The sequence below is a fragment of the Schistosoma mansoni genome, chromosome 2 (assembly GCF_000237925.1).
Source record: "Schistosoma mansoni strain Puerto Rico chromosome 2, complete genome".
In the NCBI taxonomy this organism is placed as follows: Eukaryota; Metazoa; Platyhelminthes; class Trematoda; order Strigeidida; family Schistosomatidae; genus Schistosoma; species Schistosoma mansoni.
Genome location: NC_031496.1, coordinates 6,791,158 through 6,818,326, shown reverse-complemented (window position 1 = coordinate 6,818,326; position 27,169 = coordinate 6,791,158). Strand labels below are relative to the sequence as shown.

At 35.5% G+C, this 27,169-nt stretch overlaps 1 protein-coding gene across 1 annotated transcript in view; it reads right to left on the bottom strand.

The window, feature by feature from the left end:
* Positions 1–19,332, bottom strand: part of Smp_140690 (putative dna-directed RNA polymerase I subunit) — a gene marked incomplete at its 3' end in the record, with an annotated part of 26,457 nt that extends 7,125 nt beyond the window's left edge. Inside the window, exons 1-14 of the mRNA XM_018795496.1 lie at positions 19,227–19,332; positions 19,134–19,190; positions 19,034–19,096; positions 18,735–18,995; positions 18,601–18,699; positions 17,612–17,744; positions 15,989–16,181; positions 13,373–13,426; positions 10,410–10,527; positions 7,773–7,854; positions 6,982–7,316; positions 5,366–5,908; positions 2,475–2,678; positions 369–540 (exon numbers count right to left, since the gene is read on the bottom strand). Coding sequence (XP_018649803.1) covers positions 369–540; positions 2,475–2,678; positions 5,366–5,908; positions 6,982–7,316; positions 7,773–7,854; positions 10,410–10,527; positions 13,373–13,426; positions 15,989–16,181; positions 17,612–17,744; positions 18,601–18,699; positions 18,735–18,995; positions 19,034–19,096; positions 19,134–19,190; positions 19,227–19,301 — 2,389 coding nt within the window. The 5' untranslated portion in view covers positions 19,302–19,332. The remainder of the gene's footprint in view (positions 1–368; positions 541–2,474; positions 2,679–5,365; positions 5,909–6,981; positions 7,317–7,772; positions 7,855–10,409; positions 10,528–13,372; positions 13,427–15,988; positions 16,182–17,611; positions 17,745–18,600; positions 18,700–18,734; positions 18,996–19,033; positions 19,097–19,133; positions 19,191–19,226) is intronic.
* Positions 19,333–27,169: the final 7,837 nt, after the last annotated feature.

The window sequence follows — 27,169 nt, the reverse complement described above, 5'->3', positions numbered from 1 at the left end:
GAACATACTAATGTGTTAAGAAAAAATAAGTGTGGGCAAGGTATGAGTGGATAAGGAACTGTATAAATGAAGGTAGTTCAGAAGGAAGTATGGAATTGTGTAATTATAAAATAAAGCGTCGAAAACAGTACTCCAATTTAAGTTAATTTATTAGGTACTTCGTATTAAGTATTAAATAATCTTCTCTCTTGTTCTTTTCATAACTATGAAAATCAATGTTAAGTTGAATAGGTACAGAGACAAATTATTTAATACTTAATACGAAGTACCTAATAAATTAACTTAAATTACAGTATAATTAGAGAAGTGAAGTTTAACTGATGTTTTTTTTTAAGATTTCTCTTACATATACACATATTTCTACATACCGAAATAGTATTCAGATGTGACTAGTCTTTTCTTCTGAAATGGATTATTTGACGATGTTGACTTGGAAAGTGAAGATAGATCAATAACTTCTGATTTATAGATACAAGCTCCAGCTAGCCCGCGATCATATGATGCTTTATTAATCACCATAGCATCTTCCATATCATAACCCTATAATCAAAAGCAAATATTGTTAACAAGTATTTAAAGTATAAATAATAAAAAATGAATCCATTTAAATGTATAATAGCAAATGTATGTTATACAAAGTTGAACACTGACATTGTTAAGCTTATCCATTCATATTTATATTTAAAATTTATTTAAATACATAAACATTGGTACAAGGAGATACCATATATACATAAACCATACAAATCATTTGATTTGCGTGAGGGCCGGAATACTGCTTAGGTACCCGAACCGAAGCAGGTGGTTTTCTCAGGGGACCCCACACCTCGAGTCATTGACCTCGAAGTCTAATCCACAAGGAAGTGGAACAACGTTAGGAGATGCAGTCCCGTAGTAGCTGGTGACCAACAATAGGTTCATACGCCTTTTTCTCCCTCAGGATCCTGGAGCCCATGTTCAGCAATGGTTTGAAATCAGGGTTCCTCAACCCCCCCCAGATGGATTCTCCATACCCACCAACCCGGTTGAAGCGCCGAACATTCGCTTTTCGTCCTCTTAGTTTCGTAAACAACAGTAATGCCGCGAGAAGGTAGTGAGTAGGACGTCTCTGACAGTGGCTATATATGTGAGGCGGTGTGAAAGCAGTGAGTGAACTTTCCCACCCTCAACCGTACCAGAGCATTTGTGGGGAGGGGAAATCTATCACAGTGACTTTTGTTATTGAAAATAAGAATGACAGACCTTACATTTGTAGATAAAACATAAAGTGGTTGGAAAAAAAGCTTACATCAAGTTGAAAATTAAAAACCTGAAAATTGTTTTGATTTGATGAATGGATATTACGAAAGTAAGCATACATTTACACAACAAGAAAAATTGTTTGTGGTGGTGTTTTGCAGTTTTGTGTGATTGTTACTTAAGGCGACTTGTAGGAAGTATTCACCATAGATTGAAAACCAAGGAGAACTTGATAGTTGTTTCGTTCCAACATGGGACACAACCCCGTCATTAACCTAACCCAAGACATTTACGTCTTGTGGCGAACGTTTAACCATTAGAAACACCCGGAGAGATATAATAGGATGAGACATGAAGGTCCTGGGTCCGATCCATGGTGAGGTTGTGGGTGCGCACTACTGAGGAGTCACACTAGGATGAAATAGTTATCAAGTGCTGCTTGATTTATAACGGTACTCCGAATGAGACCAATCTGTGATGAATAATACTTTCGAATTAGACACATCTGCACGAAACCACTTCAAATAAATTTAGGCAACTGGCATGCTTTTGGTACTTATACAATCATGTAGATAATAGACAGAAAATTGAACGCTTAACCAAGTGATCCGACACTATAAGGGAAGAAAGTTCAGTGTCGAAGTGATTACAAGAAATTCTAGATTCTATTTCATCTACACAACAAGAAGACGTATTTTAAACTTTTAGAAAACTGACTATTTCTTAGAGATTGGAACGCAAAACATCAGACATTGAAGTGAAAAATAAAGATATCAGTCACTTCAGGTCATTTAGTTAGTCAGTAGTGTAGGACTTGCCAAAATTATGCACTGAGTCATGTTATTACACCTCACAACAGTGCAACGTGAAAATCAACAAGAGACGATCGATAGGAAATAACATCAAAAACAATAGAAATATAAACAGCAGAAAAACAGTTCAAATGATGAATGACAATAAAATCAAGGCTTAGAAGGAGTTAGAAGACGAATGCAACTGTGCCATTAGGGTCAAATCAGTGTTACATTCACTGTAAGCCCAAACTTCGTAATCCAGACCTAATTATGTGGCTTTAATCAAAAGTCACTGACTTTATGGATTGATTCTGTCTTGATTTACCCACCCCAATGTCAGAAAATGATTCCTATTGAAGTATGCGATTATTTGCCAGGTATTAATGTGTTAATTATTACCGCAAAGAAAAACATCAAAAAATATCGATATATGGTGCTTACCGTGTATGACATCACTGCAACAATTGCATTAAATCCTAGAGGATAATGATCAACATCATATTTAACATACATTTTAGTTCGGACAAGAGGACTTTGAGGTGTAAATAAACGATAAGCTTTCGCGTCTGATCGATTACGCCATGTATAACAAGAATGACCCATAGTCTGTTTAGCCATTTGGCATTGATACATATTACGTGGAGACTGCAAAGGAAAGATATTGACATTAATGAAGATTATTTGTAAATAAGATGTTATTAACATTGATATATTTAATAACAATATCACTAGACAATACAGTTGCATAAATACTATGGTGTTTTCTCACTTACTGTATAGTTCGATCAAATACGCATTTAAAATGGTACACAGTGACTGAATTGGACTATAATATATAGCTCGGTTAACATAACAAATATACTAACCAGTTTATAGAAACAATGCGCCCAACAAAATAATTGTTTCAACGTGAAGGCTGTTCTTTAGTTCCATCATGCATGAAGCAATGTTTTAGAGATCACTATGATCGAACACTAACAACCTGACAAATATATTGAATCTTCAGTAACTTATTTCATAATGGTGGAGTCATACATACAGTATAATATTAACTAAATGAAACGATTTAAGAGCTTTCTATACACCACCAGTGTACCATAATTGACTGATTGATGAAAATTAATCGGATAATTAGGATTTAAAAGTTAATTGTAACTCAAAAAAATTGGGATACAAAAAGTTCTAGATGTAATTTACTACTTACTTCATCCCATTAACGTCATAAAACGTTAGGAATAGTAAAGACACTTGTGATAGTTAAATCGTAATACTAAATTGCATATCTTACCCGGGAAGCATTGTAATTACAGTCACAGTGTTATGTTCAGAGCGTAAGCTTTTTGATAGTTGATCAGTCATAAAATATATTGTTTCGACATCATCCAAACACTTTGATATAATTCTTGAAAGTACATACATTATGTAACTCATTCTTTAAGTACAGATTCACTGATACGTAATGAAAGTGGGCAAACCTTGTGTAAGGACAAAGAAGTCTGGTGTGAATGAAACGATCTGTGAAGATGACGGGATGCCAATCACTTGCATCTATCAACGTCTTGGACGATGGGTAGAGTTTTACGAAGAGCATTTCAACCGGTCTGCTGTCTTGACAACATCGAACAGACTGTTCAACCCTCTATGGCCTGTGACGACTGATCCACCAAATAAGGCGGAAGTTCGCAAGAAACTCCAACTCTTGAAGAGCTACCAATCACCAGTCCCAGATGAATTACCTCCGGTCCTTTTTAAAGATGGTGACTTTCAGGTTAAGGAACTGTTTGAATTTTCTACAAAGACTTGGCAGTTAAAGAGTGTTCCAGCATTATGGAATGAGTCGGTAGGTGTCCATATCTTTAAAAAGGGTTCATGTCGTTTCTGCAGCAACTATCGGGAGATAAGTATAATTCTGGTTGCATCAAAAATATTGGCATCCGTCATACTTCGAAGGTTGTTCAGAACCTGGGGAAGATTAACTCTCAAAGAACAGGCTCGTTTTCGTTCTGATCGAGCATTTGTTGATCGTCTATTCACCCTCCTGCAAATGTTAGAACACCGTCATACATATTGCAGACCAACAATCGTAGTGTTCTTGATATCTGGGTCACCTTCAATTAGTTGGACAGGACTTTTCTCTGGGGTTGTCTATTGAAGAAAGGTGTGTCTTAAAAGCTTATCAACATCTTGAAAGCCCTATTTGAAGACACCTCAGGAAAAGTGAGGCATGCAACCACCCCTTCCCATTGTTCCATTCAAGCATTGGAGTTAGGAAATGCTGCCCGATCTTATAATTTCTCTTCAACTTTGTTATCGATGACGTTCTGGAAACAGCTCTGATGGATGTAGGTAATGGTTGTGTGGATGTTTTGCCTGGAGAAAGACTTTTCGACCTTGAGTATGTGTATGATATTGTCCTACTGTGTAATGATACCCAACTCATGCAATCCGCACTTAACTAGTTGGCAGTAAATGTCCGTAGATGCAAATTACCTTTACAAGACTGGCAGGAATATAAACATGAGCTCGCTCTTTGTACTGAGCAGACAAAGAGTAATCGAGAGGTTCGTGTATCTGGGTAGCTGTGTAAGTGCTGGTGATGGCGTGAGTTATGAGATTAATGCACATACAGTGAAAGCCAGAGCGGCTTATGCTAATCTGAGCCATCTTTGCGCCTTCGTAATGTTAGGCTGGCTGTAAAAGGTCGAATCTATAAAGCGTTAGTCAGAGCAGTTTACTCTGTGCTTGTGAAACCTGATCTCTCTTAGTTAAGGATGTTAAGTGGCTCTCTGTGTTTGATCATCGTTGCTTCCGAAAGATTGCTGACATTCAGTGGCAACATCAGGTTAGTAATGCAGAGGTTCGGCATCGTGTGTTCGGACGCAGCGACGATAATTAAGTTGGTGTCATCATCCTGAAACACCGACTTCAGTGGCTTGGACGTGTCCCACGAATTTCGTGCCAGTGAATCCCACATGGTGTGTTACATGCTAACGCTAGGAATGGTTGAACAAAGTGGAGAGATGATCAATGTATTCTTCTTCTTGATTATTAAGCTACCAATTCGTACAATAATACATACCTCAACGTGAAATACACCATTCAATGAGACAATTACAAATCGAACACTCTAAAGTTTATAATGTTCTCGAAATCCAAATACAACAATTACTGATCAGATTTTTAACTGATAAAGAAAAAATATATAGCTCAAGTGCATACTTCGGTAACGTGTTCTCTGAGTTGCACGACAAAATTTATCATGTGTTTATAAAAACGATGTCATCAGCTCTAATTTCAAGCAAAACTAAGCATCTATATACGTATATAAATACCTGATTAAAATCCGGATATGGGATCAAACCAGCAACAAAACTGAAAATATTTTCAGGAGCTATTTCAATATGTGATCTATCAATAGGTGAACGTTCACTTAATTCCTCCTCTTTCACAGATATATTTAAATAAACTTGTTCAAATGTTCCGATCCATTCAATAACATCTTTACCAGCTGAATTTTTTGGACATTGTAAATTTTTGACTGGTCTTAAGAGGCGTGATCCACCGGCAAAAAGATATAAGCCAGGATACTGTGAACCGACATCCGTTGAAGGAACTAACGTTATTTCCATTGTGTGAGGGATATTTTTACAGTTAGGATCAACTTTTGAATTGCGTAGCTCTAGTGCTAAACGTTTTGCTTCATCTAACGTTGACAACCAACCGATAAGACGACCATCTAATAAAACCGGCAAGGCATTTTGTTGTTCAGCAACACCAAACAACTGTCTGGATAATTCAATCGGTCTTAATTTGTGTGTGGATAACCAATTTCCGATATTTTCAAGCACTGACTGTTTTGGAGTTTCGCATACAGCCTGTTGATAAAAGAAAATAAACAGATAAAGGTCGAGAAAAGGCACCGTTGACATTTAGTGAACCCTGGCGATCAACACACATCAATACGTCAACGTATCTAAACAAATACTTACGCAACAAATTTGCACACAAAGTTGTAGGCTACATCGAGTATCTACAGCTTAACGGCAATTGACTAAATTAGATTAAATTAAACAGGAATTCTATGGCTGTAAATTATCATGGGGTGATACAAGTTTTTTTGATTCTATTCTTGGAGCTAGACCTTAGATCATGTGAGCCCAAGCACTTAAAGTTGGACCAACGATCATGAATACGATGATGACCAGACAAGGGTGTATCATGACAAATATACAGGGATATATATTACAACACGAATATTTGAGATAGATCTGTTAGCCTGCACCACTAGCCAATCACGTCATAATTCACAGCTTCCGTACATGTAACGATGGGAGTCGTGTGCTATTAGCAAAATCCATCTTAAGGAGATTGACGAAATTTAATAAACTATCACTATGATATTTATGAAAGTGGAATTTTACTGTGTTAAAGAAATGCTTTTTCATAAGTTACAAGGAATAACGGCCTTTATCTGAAGTAAAATACTAATTTCTCTAAAGATATACAAGCTAATATCTTGAGAGAGTTTTGTAACTACCAGAGGCATATTGTTTTGTGGAAGAGCTCGAGAAGTTATATGACGTTGAACAGTAGAAATTCATACACACAACTCAGAAGAAACCGCGTCGCAACACCAAGTATAAAAATGACCTAGGCAGAAAAGAGTAGCAAAAGGTTAGAGAGAAATATGAGAAGACAAATTAAAGCCCCAAGTATAGGTAGAGAATAGTAAAAACCGATGACAATCTGACTTTTTAGTTGTATGCCTATCAAAGCTAGAGTATAAAAATGAAGAAGACAATTGCATAGAATAAGCATTTAGGTTGACGTTAATCCACGACAGCATAATCAGATTGAACCATTAAACCTAATCTGAATACAACTTAAAACACACAAGCAGTACTTTGGGAGCAATTGTAGTTACAAAATTGTAAAAGACTCCACCTACCTCTACAGGTTCAGCTAAGTGATTTAAAAGACCACAAGGTGCACCATCAGGAGTGTGTACAGGACAAAAGAAACCCCATGCTTCCGGCAGTAAACGACGAACTGAAGTAGTTCGCATTTCTGTGAAAAATGCCCCTCGGTGAACAGCTCGAAATTGTGCAGCGAATCGAAGAAAATTAACATTATCCGCCGGAACACTTAAGCCAGTTGATTGCCCGCTAAGCTGAGCGGAAAGAGTAGATTTACATGAGGGAGGAAGATTCCCAGTAGACACCATATACACCATTGCTGTACTGACTTCAGAAGCGCGAGATAAGAGAGCCTGATGAAATAAGGCTGTAATGAAAGATATTCTGTTTGGATCAATTAATCTTAGAGTAATGGTCATACAGAAAACAAACTAAAAAAGGATATGTAAGCGAACGATTGTTTTATACGTGAGCTTTTAGTCAATCGCTACAAAGTAAGCGTTAGCAACTCAAGGTTATCAACCTTCTTTAGGGTACAAAAACACTGGAAACAGCGATTCATCTAATTTACATTCGAAAATATATTTCACTTGCCGCGGACGCGTAGACAGTATACAAGCCCAACTTTAGTCAAATATAAACTAATCAACCTACTATTTTTAAATCACTTACCAAACAATAGCAATGATGTAATCGACGATAAATGCTACAAGATTAATAAATATGGTGCCATAGACAATGAAATATGTAGGTTTTCAGCAGTTTTAATTATTAGCACATAAATGGTGCACATTTGTAATTATGCCAATAAGACATGACTTACACAGGGATATACGAACGTTCTGTTTCCGACTTTTTAATAAAACCTGTTCTTTGACATTTGCAAGTAAATGAAGTACTTTCGCCTGAAACGGAAAATAATCAAATGTTAATACAAAAAACAAAATATAGTATGAAGGTTTTAGGTTCGACTGGTAAAGTTATTATGGGAGAATTCGAACGATTGCTGGCAGATTTGTTCACACATAAATGAAGAAATCTCCGTTTATTTACCGACTACAATATCATCTTCCAAAGGTAATACCTAGCAAAATTAGTAGAAAACTACTGAAGCATTTAGTCGAAGCTATTTATTAAGGAAAAAAATAAAGTGATGAAGTGGATCTTTAGGGGATGAACATCATAAATATATTACTGATCATTTAACACGATTACTTTGGAGCTTATTGATCAGTAATAAAACGCCAAGTGTCTTTAAGACAGAGAAATTAAAAGATAAATAATACATTGTCAACTCAGTATTACCTAATTTTTCGCTGTTAATGTCATCCTTTACATTAAAATGTGTAACCAACTTAATGTCATAATCAACGTAGAATCTAATACAAATGTTCGTTGACCCAGCTTCCTACATGATATCAGCACAAGTTGTAACAAACAACATGAATAGCAAAGAAATCGAGATAACGTAATACCAATATTAATGAAAAAGACTTGACATTGAGAATATGGTTCGAAGAGAAAGAGAGAAAAGGTGTGTGAGAACAGGGGAGCTCAGAACCTATATTAAGATAAAAAGTTAACTTATCCGCACCATTGCAACCGATTTTAAACCATGTCATCTTAGAATAAATAGTAGTCGACTAAAGTGAATTAGATATTAACGATAAACTGACATTCAAAACAGTCTGACTTAGATCTTCTCACCTTCAATTAATTCAGTTTTGACAACCGGTTAGCATAACACTAGCCCCATAATTTTATTTTATTTAAACACATAAATATTGGTACAAGGAAGCACCAGATACATATGCGCCACACAATTCTCATTTGATTTGTGTGAGGGCTGTGATACTGCCCAGGTGCCCAAACTGAAGCCCCAGAAAACAAGTGTACATTCCAACCAATCACATAAAATAAAGAGTTACAATTATTAAGAAATAAACTGAGTTCTAGTTGTGCAAAAAGCGACAATGAAACAATAATTTAAAGAGAAAATAAGCACAATGTAATTATAGATTAGAGGGGATTTTGTGGAGAATTTAGTATTTTCACTGTTGAAATCATGAGTCAATTGAAGCTAGACCACCATGGAAAACCTAGAAGCACTGGACGGCCGTTTCGTCCTATCATAGGACTCCTCAGCAGTGCGCATCCACGATCCCGCACCCGCGAGATTCGAATCCAGGACCTACCAGTCTCGAGCCGAAGCCCTTAACCGATAGACCACTGAGCCGGCATCCAGCGGTGTTAATGTCTAACTTCAACCAATCCACGATTTTGAGCGACCGTTCACCAATTGTCTTCAGTGAGTTGATATCTCTACAACAATGTAATTAATTGAAATGAAAATTATGAACTGCGAATACTGTAGTTGACAAGTGGTGTTGTTTCTGAAAATGTACATAATCCAGGCTAAAAACGATTCATAATTTCAGTTCACTTAGTATTGTTTGTTTGAATCTTCCCATTGATGTTTAGAACTGCAACTGGTCAGTCTCTGATCGGCATATGTGCATACTGTGCGTATTGACTCGATATAGCCTTATTTCACAAGCATTGTAAGCAAAGATGGATAGTGACTAACAGTGGAATCCAGGACGCGCGTTTCGTCCTATTTGGGACTCGTCAGCTGGATGTATCTGCATCTCAGAGTTGATGTTCACTCAGGGACTTTGAAGCGAAAGGTACTGGGTTCGAGTCCCAGAGTGAACATCAACGCTGAGATGCAGGTACATCTAGCTGACGAGTCCCAAACAGGACGAAACGCGCGTTCTGGATTCCACTGCTAGCCGCTATCCATCTTTGCTTACAATTCATAATTTCTTTTTAACCAACAATAAAATTCAATTGAACGTATCTACATATCGATAACTAACAAAAAAAAACCATAAAACTTCAAAGAAAATAGTTAAAACAAATTACTCTACATAACGCGAATAAATGTCATTGTATAACTTATCAAACTGATTTTAAATAAACCAATTTAATTTAAAAGCAACTTCGAATATGCGTAATATATATCCTAACCATCTTATTCGGTAAAGACTCATTAACGCATCAAACTATTCCCCAGATGTATCCAGTATTCTTCGTCTACACTCAGGACTATACACTTGGCAGTCCTGAAATACACGAGCACTATAATCATCAGTTTACATGAATTGGCATTTTACATTAAAATACAGTTCACCAAGATATGCTTATGATCACCACACAGTATTATTTCGTTGGTACATTTTATTTAGTTGTTAGAAACTTAGCACAATATCGGTCATAATTCGCTAACCACTTAGCATCAATACACAGATGCTAAAACATTAGAAAACATACTTTCGAATATAAATTAGCATTGAAAAATGCTTTTTTGCGTTCCAACTGTTAGCTGCTTATGGTACAGAAATGTTTTGTTAATTTTTATGAAAAAGATAACACTACATATTGTATACATGATACTTACACGTAATACTTGGAGATATAAAGTAGACGGTAATAAAACTTCTTGAAACATCGGATTGTCATTGCTTTCTTCACAACATAATCCAGAGACAAATGCATGCAACTTTTTAATCATGAAACTATAAAAAAATCCCAAAAAAAGAGGAAAAAACCAATTGAGCTTTTTCTACAAAAAAAAAGGGAAATGATACATTTGGTTGAAATCTTTAACGTGTCAAAAAATGTTGACGGTGATCAGTAATGTGAGAATGATTATGTCGGCGGATTTATTAATGAATATTTGCTTTTAGAGTAAAATTAGTGTACTATGATATTAGTGATATGTATGGGAACTGGAGAATAACACAAATGACATTACAAGTGATTGAGGCTTAACATACGTTAATCATACTGAGAATTTATTCAATTAATTCAAAGGTCAATGAATAGACTCCAAGTGATAAGTGATTGTTAGTGTAAACAGAAATTTAAAAAGTTATTATAGTAAATGAGAATGACAGAAGTAATCGAAAGAGAATACGAACACTTATCGATTGTTAATGGATGATTCAAATGCCAATCAAAACATAATGAAGAAAAATACACCGATGAATGTTAGTGAGCAACATATGAAACTGTTATCTCCTGAGACCGCAAATAAATTTAATGCAATTTTCAGTATAGGTTTATCGAGATTGTTGAGTTTTGATTGAGATCATAAACCGACTAATGTTAGACCACCACTGAAAACCTGTAGGCACTGGGAAGCTGTTCCGTCCTAGTATAGGACTCCTCGCTAGTGTGCACATATGATCTCGCATGATGGATTGGAACCCACTTTCGGTTTGGCGCGCGAACACTTAACCTCTAGATTAACGGGAGTCCAAGGCTTCCAGGTCTTCAACGGTGGTCTAACATTGATCGGTTCATGATTTTAATTAATGTAATTTATTTACCAAATACGTGAGATATCGATTTTTAATAGCGCGTTCTGTGTGGGGGCTTCTGATACTGACCAGTTGATCAAATCAAAAATGAAACAGAGTTGGAAACAATAAACTATCTATTGAAAATCGAGTGTCTTAAGCAATTGTCACTGCCATATTTGTTTATAAAGCTAGTTTTTTTTAATTAATTATTAAATAAACAGTGGTAATATGCACAGAAACAAGTATTGTAAACAACCTAGTATCAATATGCGGTACCTAAAATAGATAAGTATCTCCTTAAATAACTCATTTTAAGAATGAAAATATGAAGCTAATCAATATCTAATTCGAAACATTCGAGAAACACCAGTTATACTGCGATAATACCGACAGATCTAAACAATAATTTATTGCTTTTGATACTGTGCTGTTAAATTTAAAAGCGAAATGCAGTAAGCTGAGAAGTTGTGCACTGAGCAGTAAGGAAGCACGTGAATATGTCGCATGAACTTAACTGCTTGAAATACAAAAAACCTTAACACGAAATTATTTTTAGAAACCTGTGCTCCTGATTTCATTAACAATCTGCTATGGTGTCATACAATAATTTAACAGTCTAAATACTGCTGATACCAAAATTAAGAACACAAGAAAATCAAATTATCATTGGTAAATCATTGCGCCGTTTACAGTAAAACCTGGTTTGTGTACCAGCAGCTTTTGAAAGTATTATAGTACACCGACCATTTGTGTCCATAAATATAAAACTTGAGTTAGGATAAAACTCAATACACTTAAATTTCTTAATTCAATTCAGCGATCTAAATGTAACGTTTTAAATCCTGAACCTACTTGATTGCAAAAAGCTAAAAGAGAGCATAGAAGAATGGAGAAAGCAAAAAGCGACTAACCCTTTTCAAACTAAATATGACCAATGCCGCAAGTTAACTACCGCAGTTAAATAGTATTTCTTTCAGGTAAAGATACTAAACTTTGATTTGTATCACATTGAATTACTGAGCTATTAATATTATTCGAAATATGCAAACTTAAATCGGTAATATCATTGGATGAAACTTAAAATCTCATAGAATATAAATATAAACTGTAACAGTCTGCACTACATATTCAAAACTAAGCCGATTGTGTAGTGAAATCCCAGGCATAAATCTTAGCTTATTTGAGGTTAATTAACTGTATTCAGTAAAGGTTGCCTAAATGTGAACTGCAAAATAAGTGAAACAATAACAACTTATACATTCATAACTACAATCTTTAGTATACGGTAAGATCTGCTTAAGAATCGTTGAAAACTGAAGACTACCAGACATTTCATCATAGTTTCCAATTTTTTTTACGATGGAAATTCTTAAAATCATGATATAAATGCTCTGAAAACAAGTCCATTGAGTCAGAATACAATTATATCGGTACTTTCATCTTTATACAATTGGTGATGTAGCTTAACTATACAATATTAACAGACATTTTGAAAACATGTCTTTAATTTTTCATTATCTATGTTATAAGATATACAACTGACATTATTATTTATAGCACAAAACACATAGATCCCCAGTGTTAATTAGGTTAACAGTCATAATAGTTAAAGTTCTAGATGGAATTAAAAAACAGAAACTATAATGAACTACAGAGTGATAGCTTAGTAATTAAAGTGTTCAACTTTCAGCCAGTAAGTCGTGGGTTCGAGTTCCACTTCACATAGTTTCGTTTGGGAAACCGGATAGTAACATTAACTCTTACAGTTTATAACTCAAAACCGATTACACAAGTAAGCACACAAGCTGTATCATCAGTACTGAGAGAAAAATCAATAAACGCAACAAAAAGCATGAAAATAATAATATCAACAATAGTAAGGATCTTCAAGAGACAGAAAAATATCGGACTAGAAAAAGTAGAAAATAACAGTCAAAGAATAATAGTAATACTATATTTGAGACCTTTACAAAGCACAAAATGTTGAATATATGTTCTTCAAAGCATTTTGTTCAATAACAGTGTAGAAATATTTTTAAAAAAAAATTTAACTCACCAGAGCAAATGATACTTATCCAAGAATGATGACAGATGGATTGCAATATATTCACTGAAAGTGTATTACCAAGAATTAGAACAGTTATACAAAAAATATAGTATCAACGAAGAAAACGTCTTTCATATACAATTAATAGATAATATCAAATGTAGATTAGTACAAATCAGTATACAAGGGTAATGAGCCATGATAATTGTGTAACGATGAAAAACCTTATAAAAATTCAAAGAATGAGAGTTTAGTTTTAAATCTATAAGCCGGTAATTAAAGACTAAGTGTACAAGTTATGAAGCAACACCCTATATGACAATATATGTTAACGCATTAGGTTTGAAAACGTGCTAAGAAATTAGAATGTTTATCAATAACAATAACTGGTAAAAGTGGATGGAGGAAATACAACTCATATTCTACTTACAACCGTAATCTTACTGGCTGATTAAAATACGTTAGCGCCTCGCACTATATTATTACTGTATGAAGTGCCCAGTTTCTTTTTTGATGCTTGAAGTCTAAGAATGTATTATTTGTTTAAATGCAAACATTGCTACCAAAAAACACCAAAATATGTATGCTCCATATAAATCATTAGATTTGTGTATGGGTTAGAATACTCTCTGGGTGCCCAAACTGAAGCAAGTGATCTTCTTAAGCGGCCATTCCCTTAGTCTTTTATCTCGAAGTCTAATCCACAAGTCAGAGGAGCGACGTTAGGAGGTGCGGTCTCAAAGTAGACAGTGACCGGGAATAGTTTCATACGCCGTTTGTTCCCTCGGGATTCTGAATTCCATGTGCTTCGTTGTTGCAAATTCAGGGTTTTCCAACGCCCCTGAGTGGATCTTCGGTACCCACTAATCCGGCTTAAGTCCCGGATATTATCTTTTTGTCGTCTAAATTTCGTAAGCAACACAGCCGCGTGAAGATATTGAGTAGGACTTCTACAGCAGTGGGGTCGAAAAATAATAAGAGAAAATGTAAACTTAGTTGCTGATTTTTGTGTTACTAAGTCATCCAGCTCCATAACATAATGGTCTTGTCGAATATATGACACTACTACAATATTCTCTGTTCAATAGACAAATAATACCACAGAAACGAAATTGCCATCAAAACGCAAAAACGTTATCGTCAATTTCGAGCGACTATAAAACCCTAAACAGCATTTGAATTTTGTCGCTTGACCAAAGTTACAAAAATGGTTTAAATCTGACAGTGCTGAAATCTTTGTTAGAAGCATATTTTTCAAATAAAAATTGGATGACAGATAAGAAACCATGGTGAAAATCTCAATGGCTATGTAAAGCTATGTAATAGCATAGTTTGACATAAAACTGAATCAGTGGAACCCTCTTTGAACTCACAATTCAACAGTTCAGATTCGAAAATTCGAAAAAATGAGCCACGTTTAACAGCTGTATAATTATTGATTGGAGGCGAATCAAATCACTTATAATAAAATGAAGCCATGGCAAGTCAAAAAAACTCAGTGGCGAAACATAACTATGAATGCCATTTAGGTTTGAAAAAATAATGGAAAATTGTCAAAATAAACGAAACATTCGAAAAACGATGGCAATTTCATCATTTCGATGTATTTCTGACCAAACCCAAGGTCATATGAAACTTTGAGGTTAACTGGTAGACATTAACACTGGTAAAAAACATGAATACATACATGAAATCATATAAAATTAAGATGCAGCACAACTCCAAATAACGGTTAGAAACCTATTCATTTATGATAATTTATCCCTCCGAGTTTGTATTTCCGGTAGCGAATTAAAGATTATTTTAATATGTGGTAAAGTCGCAATTGTTGTTTAGTAGCCTATCACGAAACTAAATATGGAAAGCAGTTTAAGTAACTTGGCATATTTTCAGAAAGATAATTCTGACTTGGATCTTTATCATTTCTGTTGACAAAATCCTTCAAAAGACTGTGAACGAGACTCGCTGAATTTGCATTTTTTGGCAAGAATACAACTAATGATTCACTTTAAGTTATGAATTAAGAAGTTCCTATTAACTTCTAAGTGAATTTCCAGCATAAACCAAAGTAACTGGACCGTTAAAAATTAGGCGGTTCCGAATAACTGTAATATCATAAAACTTAAAATAATTTTATTGTCATTAGAGCCATACGGCTTGATTCTGAAGTCTCATGTTTCCAAGTTCAACCAGTTTTTGGCATGAAGATTATCTTATAGTGCTACGTTTGTTTCCAAATAAGAGTAGATTTTGATTAGTAGATACTTAGACCACTTAAGTTATCTGTCCTAGCAGTAACAAACACAATGTTTTAAGAAAATTCAGTTAATGACAAGCTGACTCAATAGGAACATAGCAACTATTCGATTTCAGTCCAAAAATCGGTGGTCAAATTTTATAAAGGAATACGAAAAAAAAGGAAATTAAATAGCAATTCACTTTTAGAAACTAGAGTCGTGAATGTGAGTAACTTAAGATCAGTTCGGCAGTAGTATTGCTTGTCAAATCAACCTGCCATAACTACGATACATATGAAATAAACGAAGAACTTACAGACTGATTGATACAAAACTATGGAATGATCTTAAACTTTCTCTATAAAGATAAAGAAAACGTCATAAATACCTGAGTAGAAATTTTCCAGCTTCTTCATCGGACAATCGATCGGGAACATTCATTCGCTTGCGAAATAATCCTCCTAAATAGCACAAAGCACGAGTCTGTGAACTGTATTCATCATCTTTTAAACGTATAAGAATCCGCATTGCGTTCCTAATGTGGAATTTTAAAAACAGGAACGAAATATTGCATGTACGGACTTTAATAACTAGTTAGAGACGGCTAATGATACACTTCAGATACATTTAATTTTGATGACCTAACCGACAGACAAACAAAGCTTCATCTTTATATACTCTTATTGTCCAACAAAGATAAAAAGTGGAATTGGATGGACGACTAACTTATGGTAAACGACTCATTTTCTCCTTAATGGCAAGGATATTAACCTGTATTAAATGTTAGTAACTAAAAAAGTACTGATGTAGATGCGCTCATTACTTATTTGAGAATCAAAGGTGAACCCTACCCTTTATTGTTTAAGTTTTTCTATGTGATGTGAGATCAATTAGTAATTCTGAATACTATAACATACACAGTTAATATCTCAGGCACTTGGCATTCTCATAAATGACGTCAAGGCAAATATGGAAACTCTCGAAACTATGTATATTGTTTCCCTACTAATCTTTAGCTAAAGAGTATGCGCCGGTTGCGTTCCGTAACAGAATGATCACGTAATATCATAAACCGGCAAGTCACGTGTACATAGAAACAAAGTGTAAATCCTTTTGCTATTCTGAATAGAATAATTAATAAGCTTTGATACTTGGGCAAAAGTAAGTTACAATCAGCTGTAGATCAATCATGATAAGAACAATACAGTGATGAAAGATTAATACTTGAATTGTGGAAAACAATTTATGAACATACTCTTCAAGCGAAAAAGATTCTCCACAACCGCGCCGAATATCATCGAAGATCTCGAATTCTGTCTTCTTAACCAGAGCCTCAAATAGTACAAATTAAAGACAACTTGGTAGTTATGTGGATACTATTATTAGTTAAAAAAAATATTCGGCACTTGAAACCTGCTATTAGAACATTTTTGTAACGAGAAAATCCTGAACATTTGATTCTACAAAAATTCTGCTGAACAAACTATAATTGTTACGCTTGGTATATGTATATCAGTCAGTGAGTTTGTGTAGTCACACTGACAGTGCAGTAGAACGCACTTGAGTATTTCAATTATAGGGTCTTTTTTGTAATGTTTCAGATAGTCCAACATAAAGTTGGCAGTAATAAATGGACTTAAGGGCAAATAATAACGCTTGTGCGAGGAAGTGTTGTTTTCAACAAGACTTTCGAGTTTGTACAAACTATTTATCGAAGCCACTGAATAGTAAGTACATTTATTATCATCTATGTCCCCGATTTTTTAATTTACTGAATCAAAATTCTATATGTACATTTTCAATCTACTAAAATAATTGACTGTTTTTTTTCATTTTGTCTTCGTATTGAAATGCTTGAGGACAAGACAAATAGAATCGATATGTTATAGTGCTCCGTTTTTACATATCACAGATAGACCGGGATATAACTATTCAGAAACAACTCCATGTATTCTTAAAAATGAATTAGAATACAAAAAATAGATATTCTAAGAAAAACAAGGAAACAAACCATTTCCGAAAGTCTTATACAAGCTTTTAAAACTCACTCGGAGTATAATCGAGATAGGGACAAGAAACTGCTCACGTTCAACGATGAATGCCAGTGCCGGTTCTCCGTTCACGAGCCAATGCAGCATCAGAATCTGAAATGTAAGTTTTTACTCCACATACAATAGGAAGATATCATTTCAAAACAAATGGGATCATGTTACGCAGATCCACAGGCAGTGATACGTGAATGAAAAGAGAACATTGGAAAAGTACTGTCAATCACCGAAAAAGACGTCACAAGTTGTGTGTAATGTAAAACAAGAATTTGCTTCGAATTACCATTGATACTAACTACTAGGTGTAGAGATTTTTCATAATACTAGTCCCACAGATTTAACAACAGAAATTCTTCGTTAACTTGTTAATGAGTATAAACCTTGGAAAAAATACACACTGGTTTGAAATCGGGCTCTCTAACATTAAAGCCGAAAATACAGACTAAAACCCAAAAGCATCAAATATTTGGTTCTGATAGTGAGAAAATAGTTATAAAGTCACTATCAAGAGCATTTAACCTTTCCAATTACTAATTATCTCAATGAGCAAAGAGATAAGTCTGAGACTGTCGAAGCAACTATGACAGTCAGCAGATTTTCGGTATTACAAACATACGAAAAGTCATTACACTAACAGGTACAAAACAGGTGAGGAAATGAAGAGAAAACATTCATTTCAGCCTAAACTATGGTGCTCGGATCACTGAAACGAGAACAGAACAATTCAGGTGTATCTGCGGCAACTAATGCATTGGAACGGGCAAAATATTGCGACAACTTGCGAAGCTTTGGTTTATGATAGGATATATTCAAATCGCTCTTGATAACTATTTTTCTAAGAACTATGACCAATCAGAATAAATATTAGTCAACTTAAGACTTTGAAGTCTTGAAATTAATGGACTGCGTAAATAAATTATTACTTAAACGCATTAAATGTACTGTAACTTACTGAGACTGTTTCATCTTCTCTCACACATCTCATCACTATAGCATGTTCTGTGTAACCATGTCCACGCTTCTTGAAAGTTGATCTGGAGATGGCTAATGGCTATATATTACAATTAGCGACAAACGGAGGCTTACATAATTTCGTCTTGACATAATAAGCAACCTAAGAACACGCTCCTTCCCGTGGACTATGAAATAACCACCAATCTCTTTGAATTCTTCGCCATGTAAATAGAATTGTGAGCGTGGCAGAGACGATAGGTTACATGCTCGAGACATGACCATGATAGGTAAAACTCCACATGGAACGTCCAAAACTCCCAAAGGTGAACCATTTACAGAAACACGAACACTCAACTTTAACTCTCCTCCATAAGTTAGTCCTGACCTCCGGCACTACACATAATTTTAGGCGAACACTAGCATGTACTAACCTCGCTGGGATAAAGTAGTGTAGATCTGTTATCTGAATCGACGGGGGGAGCTACTTCTATAAACTTTGCTAATCATACCTACCAACCAAAACTATCTCACCTGTATTTTGAACTCGACGACATCACTTCCACTGTTGAATTCCAGTGGTTGTAAATGCTATAGGGATAATCTGAATGATTATTCTTTGAATACCTTGACTAATCTACTGAGACCCTCCTTCACAAAGAAGTCAAATGATCCCGTATGAACCCGAGATAACTTTTCCATCTAATCACATGTAAGTAACTGAACTACTGCCAAGGTCAATCGATGACCTAGAGTACAAACCTCAATGGACAGAAACACGAAATAGTTTGTTTTTAGAAGCTGATTCCAGGATGCTTTAAAAGATTCTCCGTTATAAAGCGGTATAACTCGGGTTTGCTCTTCAAAAAGTGTGAAGAACAACAAAATAGTTAATTATAGGTGTGGTAGAGGAAGAATCTTGAGCAGTTTCCCTTGGTACCACCAGAACCAAAGTGGATGTCCCAGACATTTTTTAAGAGTTTGCAAAATGTATCATCGCTATCCCTTTAATCGCCGAATTCTATAGTTTACAGGTTCTGAATACTTAAAAATTCGCTCTTATTTCTGTCCATGCTCATTAGTGTTCTAAACTGAAACGATGCTCAGATGGCAATTATCACTCCTACATGCAACACATTTTTATCCGACCAATGAAACGTATCATTCTAATCCTGTAAAATGCCTTTTGAACTTATAAATTGGCATACTTCCTTATAACTATCATCATATGCCCACTATACCTATTTTCTCGAGCGTGACCTTTCACTCTTAAAAATTTTGAACTTCTATACTTATGCACATATATTAGTGGATATTCATTTATGAATCTCATGCATTATCATTTCCTCGGACTGTGGGTTCCAAAATACTTGACTCATAAATTCAAGGTCGATTTTAAAAACCAGTGGAAAATTCCAGGTAATTTGATAAACTCATAGTTCCCTCATATATATCATGTTACGGCAGTGGCAAAGTTTATAAACAATTTACCAACTACTATTATCAAAAACATTCTCTATAAGGGAAAGGATTTTAGAGGGTATTACCATTTCTGACATCTAAGCATATGTCTATAATCAATCCTATGAGAGAACAATTTCAGTGAAGATATTACCAGTATTGTTGTTTGACAACTCTTTACCACTAACGCCTTCTATAATCGAATCACGCCCACTCAGCTAAAATCACAAGTCAGAAGCGAGGAGGTTGGAAGATATATTTGATGCGTTATCAATATATCGAACGGTAAATGATCTTATCTGGCTAATGATCGTAGGCGATGCTTCCCACGCTGTTCTGTAACGTGATCTGGTACGGATGCATGACCGAGCGCCTTCAGCTAAACGAGACCACTAAAACTAATGTGGTCAGCATCCAATGTCGAATACTTAGAGAGCTATTGATTTTGGGGGTTTATTCATTACTACATCAGCTTTGAAAAAGTCCCATGATGATGTGCAAGATGACATCCCTGTAGCACTCATCTAATGTGGTGTCAACTCAGTCTATGACATGAGCAATATAGGCGATGGTAAGTACTAGAGTAAAGTGTGGAGATATGCCTGACAAACGTATTTTGTAGATAGTTTTTGATGTTATTTGTATTTATTCTGTCAATTTTTCACTACAAGCACACTTACCATTAAGTGTTTGTACGTGTAGTTTAAGCGTATGACGTTGACCACTTTTTCTTCTGTCGTGTTACAATCATAGCATGACACACGCTGTTAATTGTTAACAAATACACAGCTCTTGTTCTCCATTCACTCGCGATTGTGTTAACTAAACTCTAAACCAAATACTGTCCACATTTATAGACTGTAATCGGAATATATCATATTCTACATTTGATTATACCACTTGGAGGACATCAATCTTATTGGAATCTTCGATCATCTACAATTATGGTCTTTTGTACCAGACTCAATGTGAACACGCGCAAACCTGTGTGTTGTGTTTATAACACTTAAATGATATATATTAACGTTACTATTTGTACTAAATAACACTGTTATCATTTTTGAGTACATATACTGTTTAATCCACCACAAAAGAAACTGTAATTAGTAAGCCTGAGAAAATTGAACTCAATCAGGACGACTTACAGTGAAAACAAGGATATATTAAATCAATAGCATTACCGATCTAGATAAAAGGGCTCGAGATCTCCATATCTAGTTATGTGAAGTAATAGAAACTCACCAAAGGTTTGATATGAAAAGTGACATCGCAAAAAGGCTAGCTGAAGGGGTTTCCTTGGCATTTATTGCGTTATCGCGGTACTTGTTTAAATCGATAAAAATGAGCGCTGGATAAGTAATTGCATGAAAAAATTTATTTTTCAAAATGTGAATGCCAATCCAGATGTTTTTTATGCCAAATTACTACACTAAGTGGTAGAACGAGACTACAATCAGAGAGATAACTTGCTGATACATATGCACCAGCTTACCACATGTAGGATTACATAAACATGTCGTAGGTACCTATACAAATTAGCAATAGCGGCTTGTCTTCCCGAATTGCTGAGAAAACGAAAGCGATCCGGGATTACTGAATAATTTATTACAACATTGCTGCCGCTAAACGTACATCCCATTGAAAAATCATTTTAATGTATGTTCATATAGTTCAGCATCTCCTACATTTATCTGAATATCTGTATAACAAAGGTAGACGTACGTTTTACTGGTGACAACAATCTCCTGTAAAACCATGTTGCCCTGGAGTTGGCAGCTGAACGGCATTATTACTTGGATGGCCCATGAGAAAACAGAGTGCTTACTTCGTACATGGATTTCATGAGTACGTATAATCAGCAATTGTCAAATGATTCTGTTCTCGCACACTGGAATACTTTCGACGCATTTTCGAATTTGCCTCATGCTAAGAACCATTTAGATAGGACAGTCTGCCAAGAAGTGTTGGTTAGGCCGGTAGAAATACTCTCGTAGTTTCTTAACTTAGTATTACCATTAAATAAATGAAAAAGTTATGGATTGTTAGTTCCTCCCATAATCTACTACACTCTAAAATGTATCCCTTTCTCGATAAGTTATCTCTTTTTACTTCGATACAAAACTTTTTCTAGAAAACGACCAATTTTTTAGTCGGAATGCTATTACGGCAAGCCTACTAACGAAACTGAAGTTGTTGTACAGAGAAGTAAGACCAATTCGCTCGTGATTTATTAATGATTCGGACCCACATCTTCGATAAAAACTATTTATTGTTCGTTTATAATTTAAAAGTAGCTTGCTTATATATGTATTATACCGGAAAATGTTACGTTACATTATACCTAAATAAATGTCAGCAGGTTATGTGAATATATTATGTCATAGCTTCCTAACTGATAGAGGTTGAACTCATCTTTCAGACACTAGTCCAACTGACAATAGCTTAATCAAATCTTCTACTGTCCGTGTTCATGATTTACTAAAACGATTTTCAACTTTCATGTCGTGAAGTCAGTTTCATTCATACGTTTCTAGCTCTCGTTCTTTTAACATATCTAACCTTTCTCTTATTTCCTCCCAAATTTCATAGGTTGAAAGGTACTAGATTTGGGTAATAGTGAGAACAGTGTCTCTGGAGATTCCTGAATTATTTGATCTGTCATGGGCCAGCATTTCAAATATTATCCCATTAACCAAATTTCGATAAAATTGTTTGACTTAAATTTCGGACTTGATTTTTTTGTCATAATGATCGAGGTTCAGATACTTGGTCGGAATGAAGAGAACGACTCGGTGGATCAAAATTTATTGGATTAAGTCAAAATAATTCTTTCGGTAAAGCATACAAAGTCTTTTTGATTCACCTGTATCAAAGTATATCTGAGTAGAAACTTTATGTCCAACTTAATTGATTCTAATTTTACAAAGAACAAAAGTTCTATAGAATGTACAAAATATTTTAAATGTCGCGCTACGAGCAATATAACCAAAATTTCCTTCAGTAGAAAATAGTTTACTAAACAGAAAAAGAAAAGTTAATAAACAAGCGTAAAATGCCTGAGGATAGGATAAAACATCCATCTGTGAGTATTCACGAACAGTTTCAATAACCAGACGACCAGCCACTCCATGACATCATCTTGAATTTAGCTTAACAAGAACTTATGTCAATGATCTGACATCACGTAGCAGAACAATTAAGTAAAAGCGTTGGAAGATACCCGAAAATATCCCTAATCAGGGTCTTTGAGGGCTCGGGAAAGACAGAAGACTTGTTGACTACTCATCTTCGAATAGAAATATCTGAATAATTTTGAACCTTCGGCCAGGGTTTTGATTGGATATTTAACTATGCATCCACAATATTTAGTATGGTCTGAGAATTTTCCAAAAGCACAAGGTCTTGTGTGGCCATAAATACTCTTGCTTTCATGTAAACAACCCAAACCTTGGAGTTGAGCTTCTTTCCACTCTGTGCACCTTTTCTCTTGCATTCACGTTGACATGTGTATTAAGCCTGTGATTATTGGGAGCGACTAGACAATCGGATTGAGCTTCCATTTAAAAACTTTCTATAGAGGCGAATCTTAATTAAAGCCGGATAAGATGACTTAGATAAAGATGATTGTGAAATATAAAATAAGGTTACGCATATTATTGCTAAATGGTAAAAGAGAGATGGGACAAAAGATTGAAACAATAAGAGCATGGGTATAGGGTTGTCGAGATTGTTGAGTTTAAATAAATATCGTGAATGGATGAATGATACACAACCACTGAAAACCTTGAAGCACTGGATGGCCGCTTCGTCTGAGCATGGGACTCCACAGCAGTCCACATCAAGGATCTCGTATGTGTGACTCGAACCCAGGGCTCTCAGTTTGGCGCGCGAACGCTAACCTCTGAACCACTGAGCAAAAATCCAGCGGTCCTAATGTCTAACGTCACCCAGTCCCCGATGTTAAGCGAGGTCGGGCGTTCGTGCGAAACCAAAGATCCTGGAGTCTGGAGCGCGGGATCATGGATGCGCACCGCTGTGGAGTCCCATACTCAGATGAAACGGCCGTTCAGTGCTTCCAGGTTTTCAATGGAGGCCGAACATTTATCAATTCACGTTGTCAGTTTAACTTAGAATATTGACGAACGAAACTCTCTGGAAGACTTCCCAGAGTACTTTTTCTGTTGAATTCGAAATTTTAATCGTCATCGTTACAGTTCGTCTATGACTTTTGATTGTCTCTCTGATACTGTGCTCAAAGACACTTTAATGCTGTTGTTCTGGGGTAAAGTTGTCTTTAAGGAATAGTATCCCGTTTATGTTTATAAAATTCTTATTTGAAAACTTCGGTTTTGAGATAACTTGATCTGGGAATGTCGAATGTTCTCATTTCATCCCACTTATCGATAAATTTCTAGTTAATATAAGTGAAGTCTTAGTCGCGATTGTACTCAGGTGATGATTCCCAGGTGGGACGGAAGTTATTATTATTGCTAGTTTTACTCAATATTATATTTTCGGTAGAATATAGGATTTTCAGCACAAAGTATTTCAGCGAGTTTACGTTCCTTATTTCTTGATTGATATTGACGATAAACATTGGGTGATCGCCAGTTAGATATTAGCATTTCAGAAGTTGACATCTGAATAATGTTCATTCATTTCGACGCACATTACCAGCCGTCACGATGCTTACGACTGTAAATTTTTGTAAGATGTATAGTGAAAGGTCGTAAGCTTTTCACAAACGCATTTTTCTAGGTTGTGCAATTAGTTGACATAATAATCTGTTCAAATAAACAAGGAAGCAGATAACTTGTTGGAATATCTAGATATCAGGAAAAGGTAGCCCATATTTTAGAGCAGGCTGCCCGGATTGCTAGATTCACTAGTCTGCAACGGTCCAACCATAAAAAAATCCTAAGCAACATTTTGTGAATTTTATTTACCTCTGGCTCATATAATGCTCTCATTATGGCATTAAGTCCTTTTATCAATGGTTTATCTCTTTCATAATAACCCAAACCATATTGTTTCGTCACCTTATTTAAAAACAAAGCTTGAAGACCTAATATCCTGAGTGACGAAGAAATAACTGTATTTCTTAAGTGCTGCGATAAAAAATTACAAATGAAGTATTTCTTTCTCCAGAGCGTATGAGTGTTTAGACGTTTTAGGGAGTTGCTTATAAATATATAAAGCTTTCGTTTCTATGCTTTAATGGTTTTTCTCGTATGAAGTATGATGACCATTGAGTAATCAGTCTGATAAACGATTTAAATAAGGTTAATTTTACTGGTTGGAGTCTCAGGCAGAGTTGAGAAGCCGATTCATTTATAAAGAGCGACAACCTACTGTAATTCTAATGCACTGGATGACAGAATTTTAGTGACAGTTCACCTCACTCACCTGAGAAATCATTCAGATTCATTCAAGGAAAAAATTAACTGTCGGGACTTATGGTTTTCAAGTGTTCAAGCCATCGTAATTCCCGGGCAATTATTTTCAAAGCCTTTTAAACAGAATAGTGGCTTGACGAACTTTGATATCTCATTAGGCGAATATTTGAAAATTTTGTAGGTGGTAAACCGAAGTAGATATCAGAGATTTTGAACTTTCTGTAACTAGTATATGGTGAACTATCAATTCTATTTTTAAATGTGTGGTGACCGTTTAGGTGTTTGATTATATTTCGAAATTATTCTGCGTATAAGTTTTCTGTCGGTTTATAGGCTGTTGGTGCACCTTTCACCACTCTTAATTTATCACTGAATAATTGTTTGGTCTTCCTCCAAAGCCCTAGCGTGTTTTACTTGGTTATCAGCAAACAGTGATTTTTTGTCTGTATTGGGATACGGCTTTATAATAAGCCGTATAATAAGCCCCTGAAATATGATGGTAGAAGTTTGCCTACTCTCGATGCCTTTACGTCAAATGGAAGATACCGTGTATCCAGGGATGCATTTTCTGAGCCACATATTGGAGTGTACTCGGACTCTATAAATCGGACAAGTATGGATGCAACTTTTTTCCAGCAACTTCGTCATGGGAAGTATGAGAAAACATAAGGACACAACAGAGGGCGTCCTATTTTCTCAGAGCCAGACAAAATCGATATGATGGATTTAGTCTTAATTCCATCCATACTAGTGTCAGATAAGTTTTTGATAATTTCCGGCGCTTTATTATTGTTTATTAGATGACGACATGTTTTTATAGTGTCATGCTTTTCAGTTTATAATGTGTCGGACATACTGCTCACATTGGTCAATAAGTGTTGCTCGTTAGATAATGCAATGGGGTTATTGCCTTTTACTATGAATACAACTGCTCATTAATTTGTATTATCTACTATCATCGCCTTACCACTGTACTGAATCTTTGCACTCAACGATGGTGATTTTTGTTCACTCATTTATTATCTACATATTGGACATTCCTGTACCGTTTTCAAGTTTTTGGGATTCCAATACGTTGGCAGTTGTACGCATGGTCTAAATGTCCATCAGCTACACATACGTTTGTTTGATCGAAATTCATCAAGTCGTATGTGCCATAGAAAGGCTGTTCTTTGCATAGATGCAATATGGGAAAATTGTTTTTCTCTCAGTTGTTTCAAGGATCTTTACTTATACTAGAATGACCTTTATTGACGGTAGTGTTGATAATTCTGATCAGATATGTGTAGAATGAGGTCATCACCCAGAGTTGTCATCTGTTACAACAAATGAAGAAACGTTTGACGACTGTATGATTGATTCATTTAAAATGAAGCGTGTTGTACTGAACAATCGTGGACCTAGTCCTGGGTAGCAGTATATACGTCCCCCCAAAGACAGTTCATTAAGTTTTCGACATTGATGCTGACCGGATGAGCCTGAACGTCGCCCCCGGATGCCCTGGTACGGTCGAGATTGGGGACAACCTTCCCTTTTTACGAAATGCTCTCACATGGCCACACATGTACAGCCACTATCAGAGAAATCCTACTCACTGCATTCACGCAGCATTACCGATGTTGACGAAATTGAGAGGACGAAAAGCGAATGTTCGGTGCGTTAACCGGGTTTGTGGGTGTTATAAAGGTAGGATACTTGTTATAACGCTAGGGT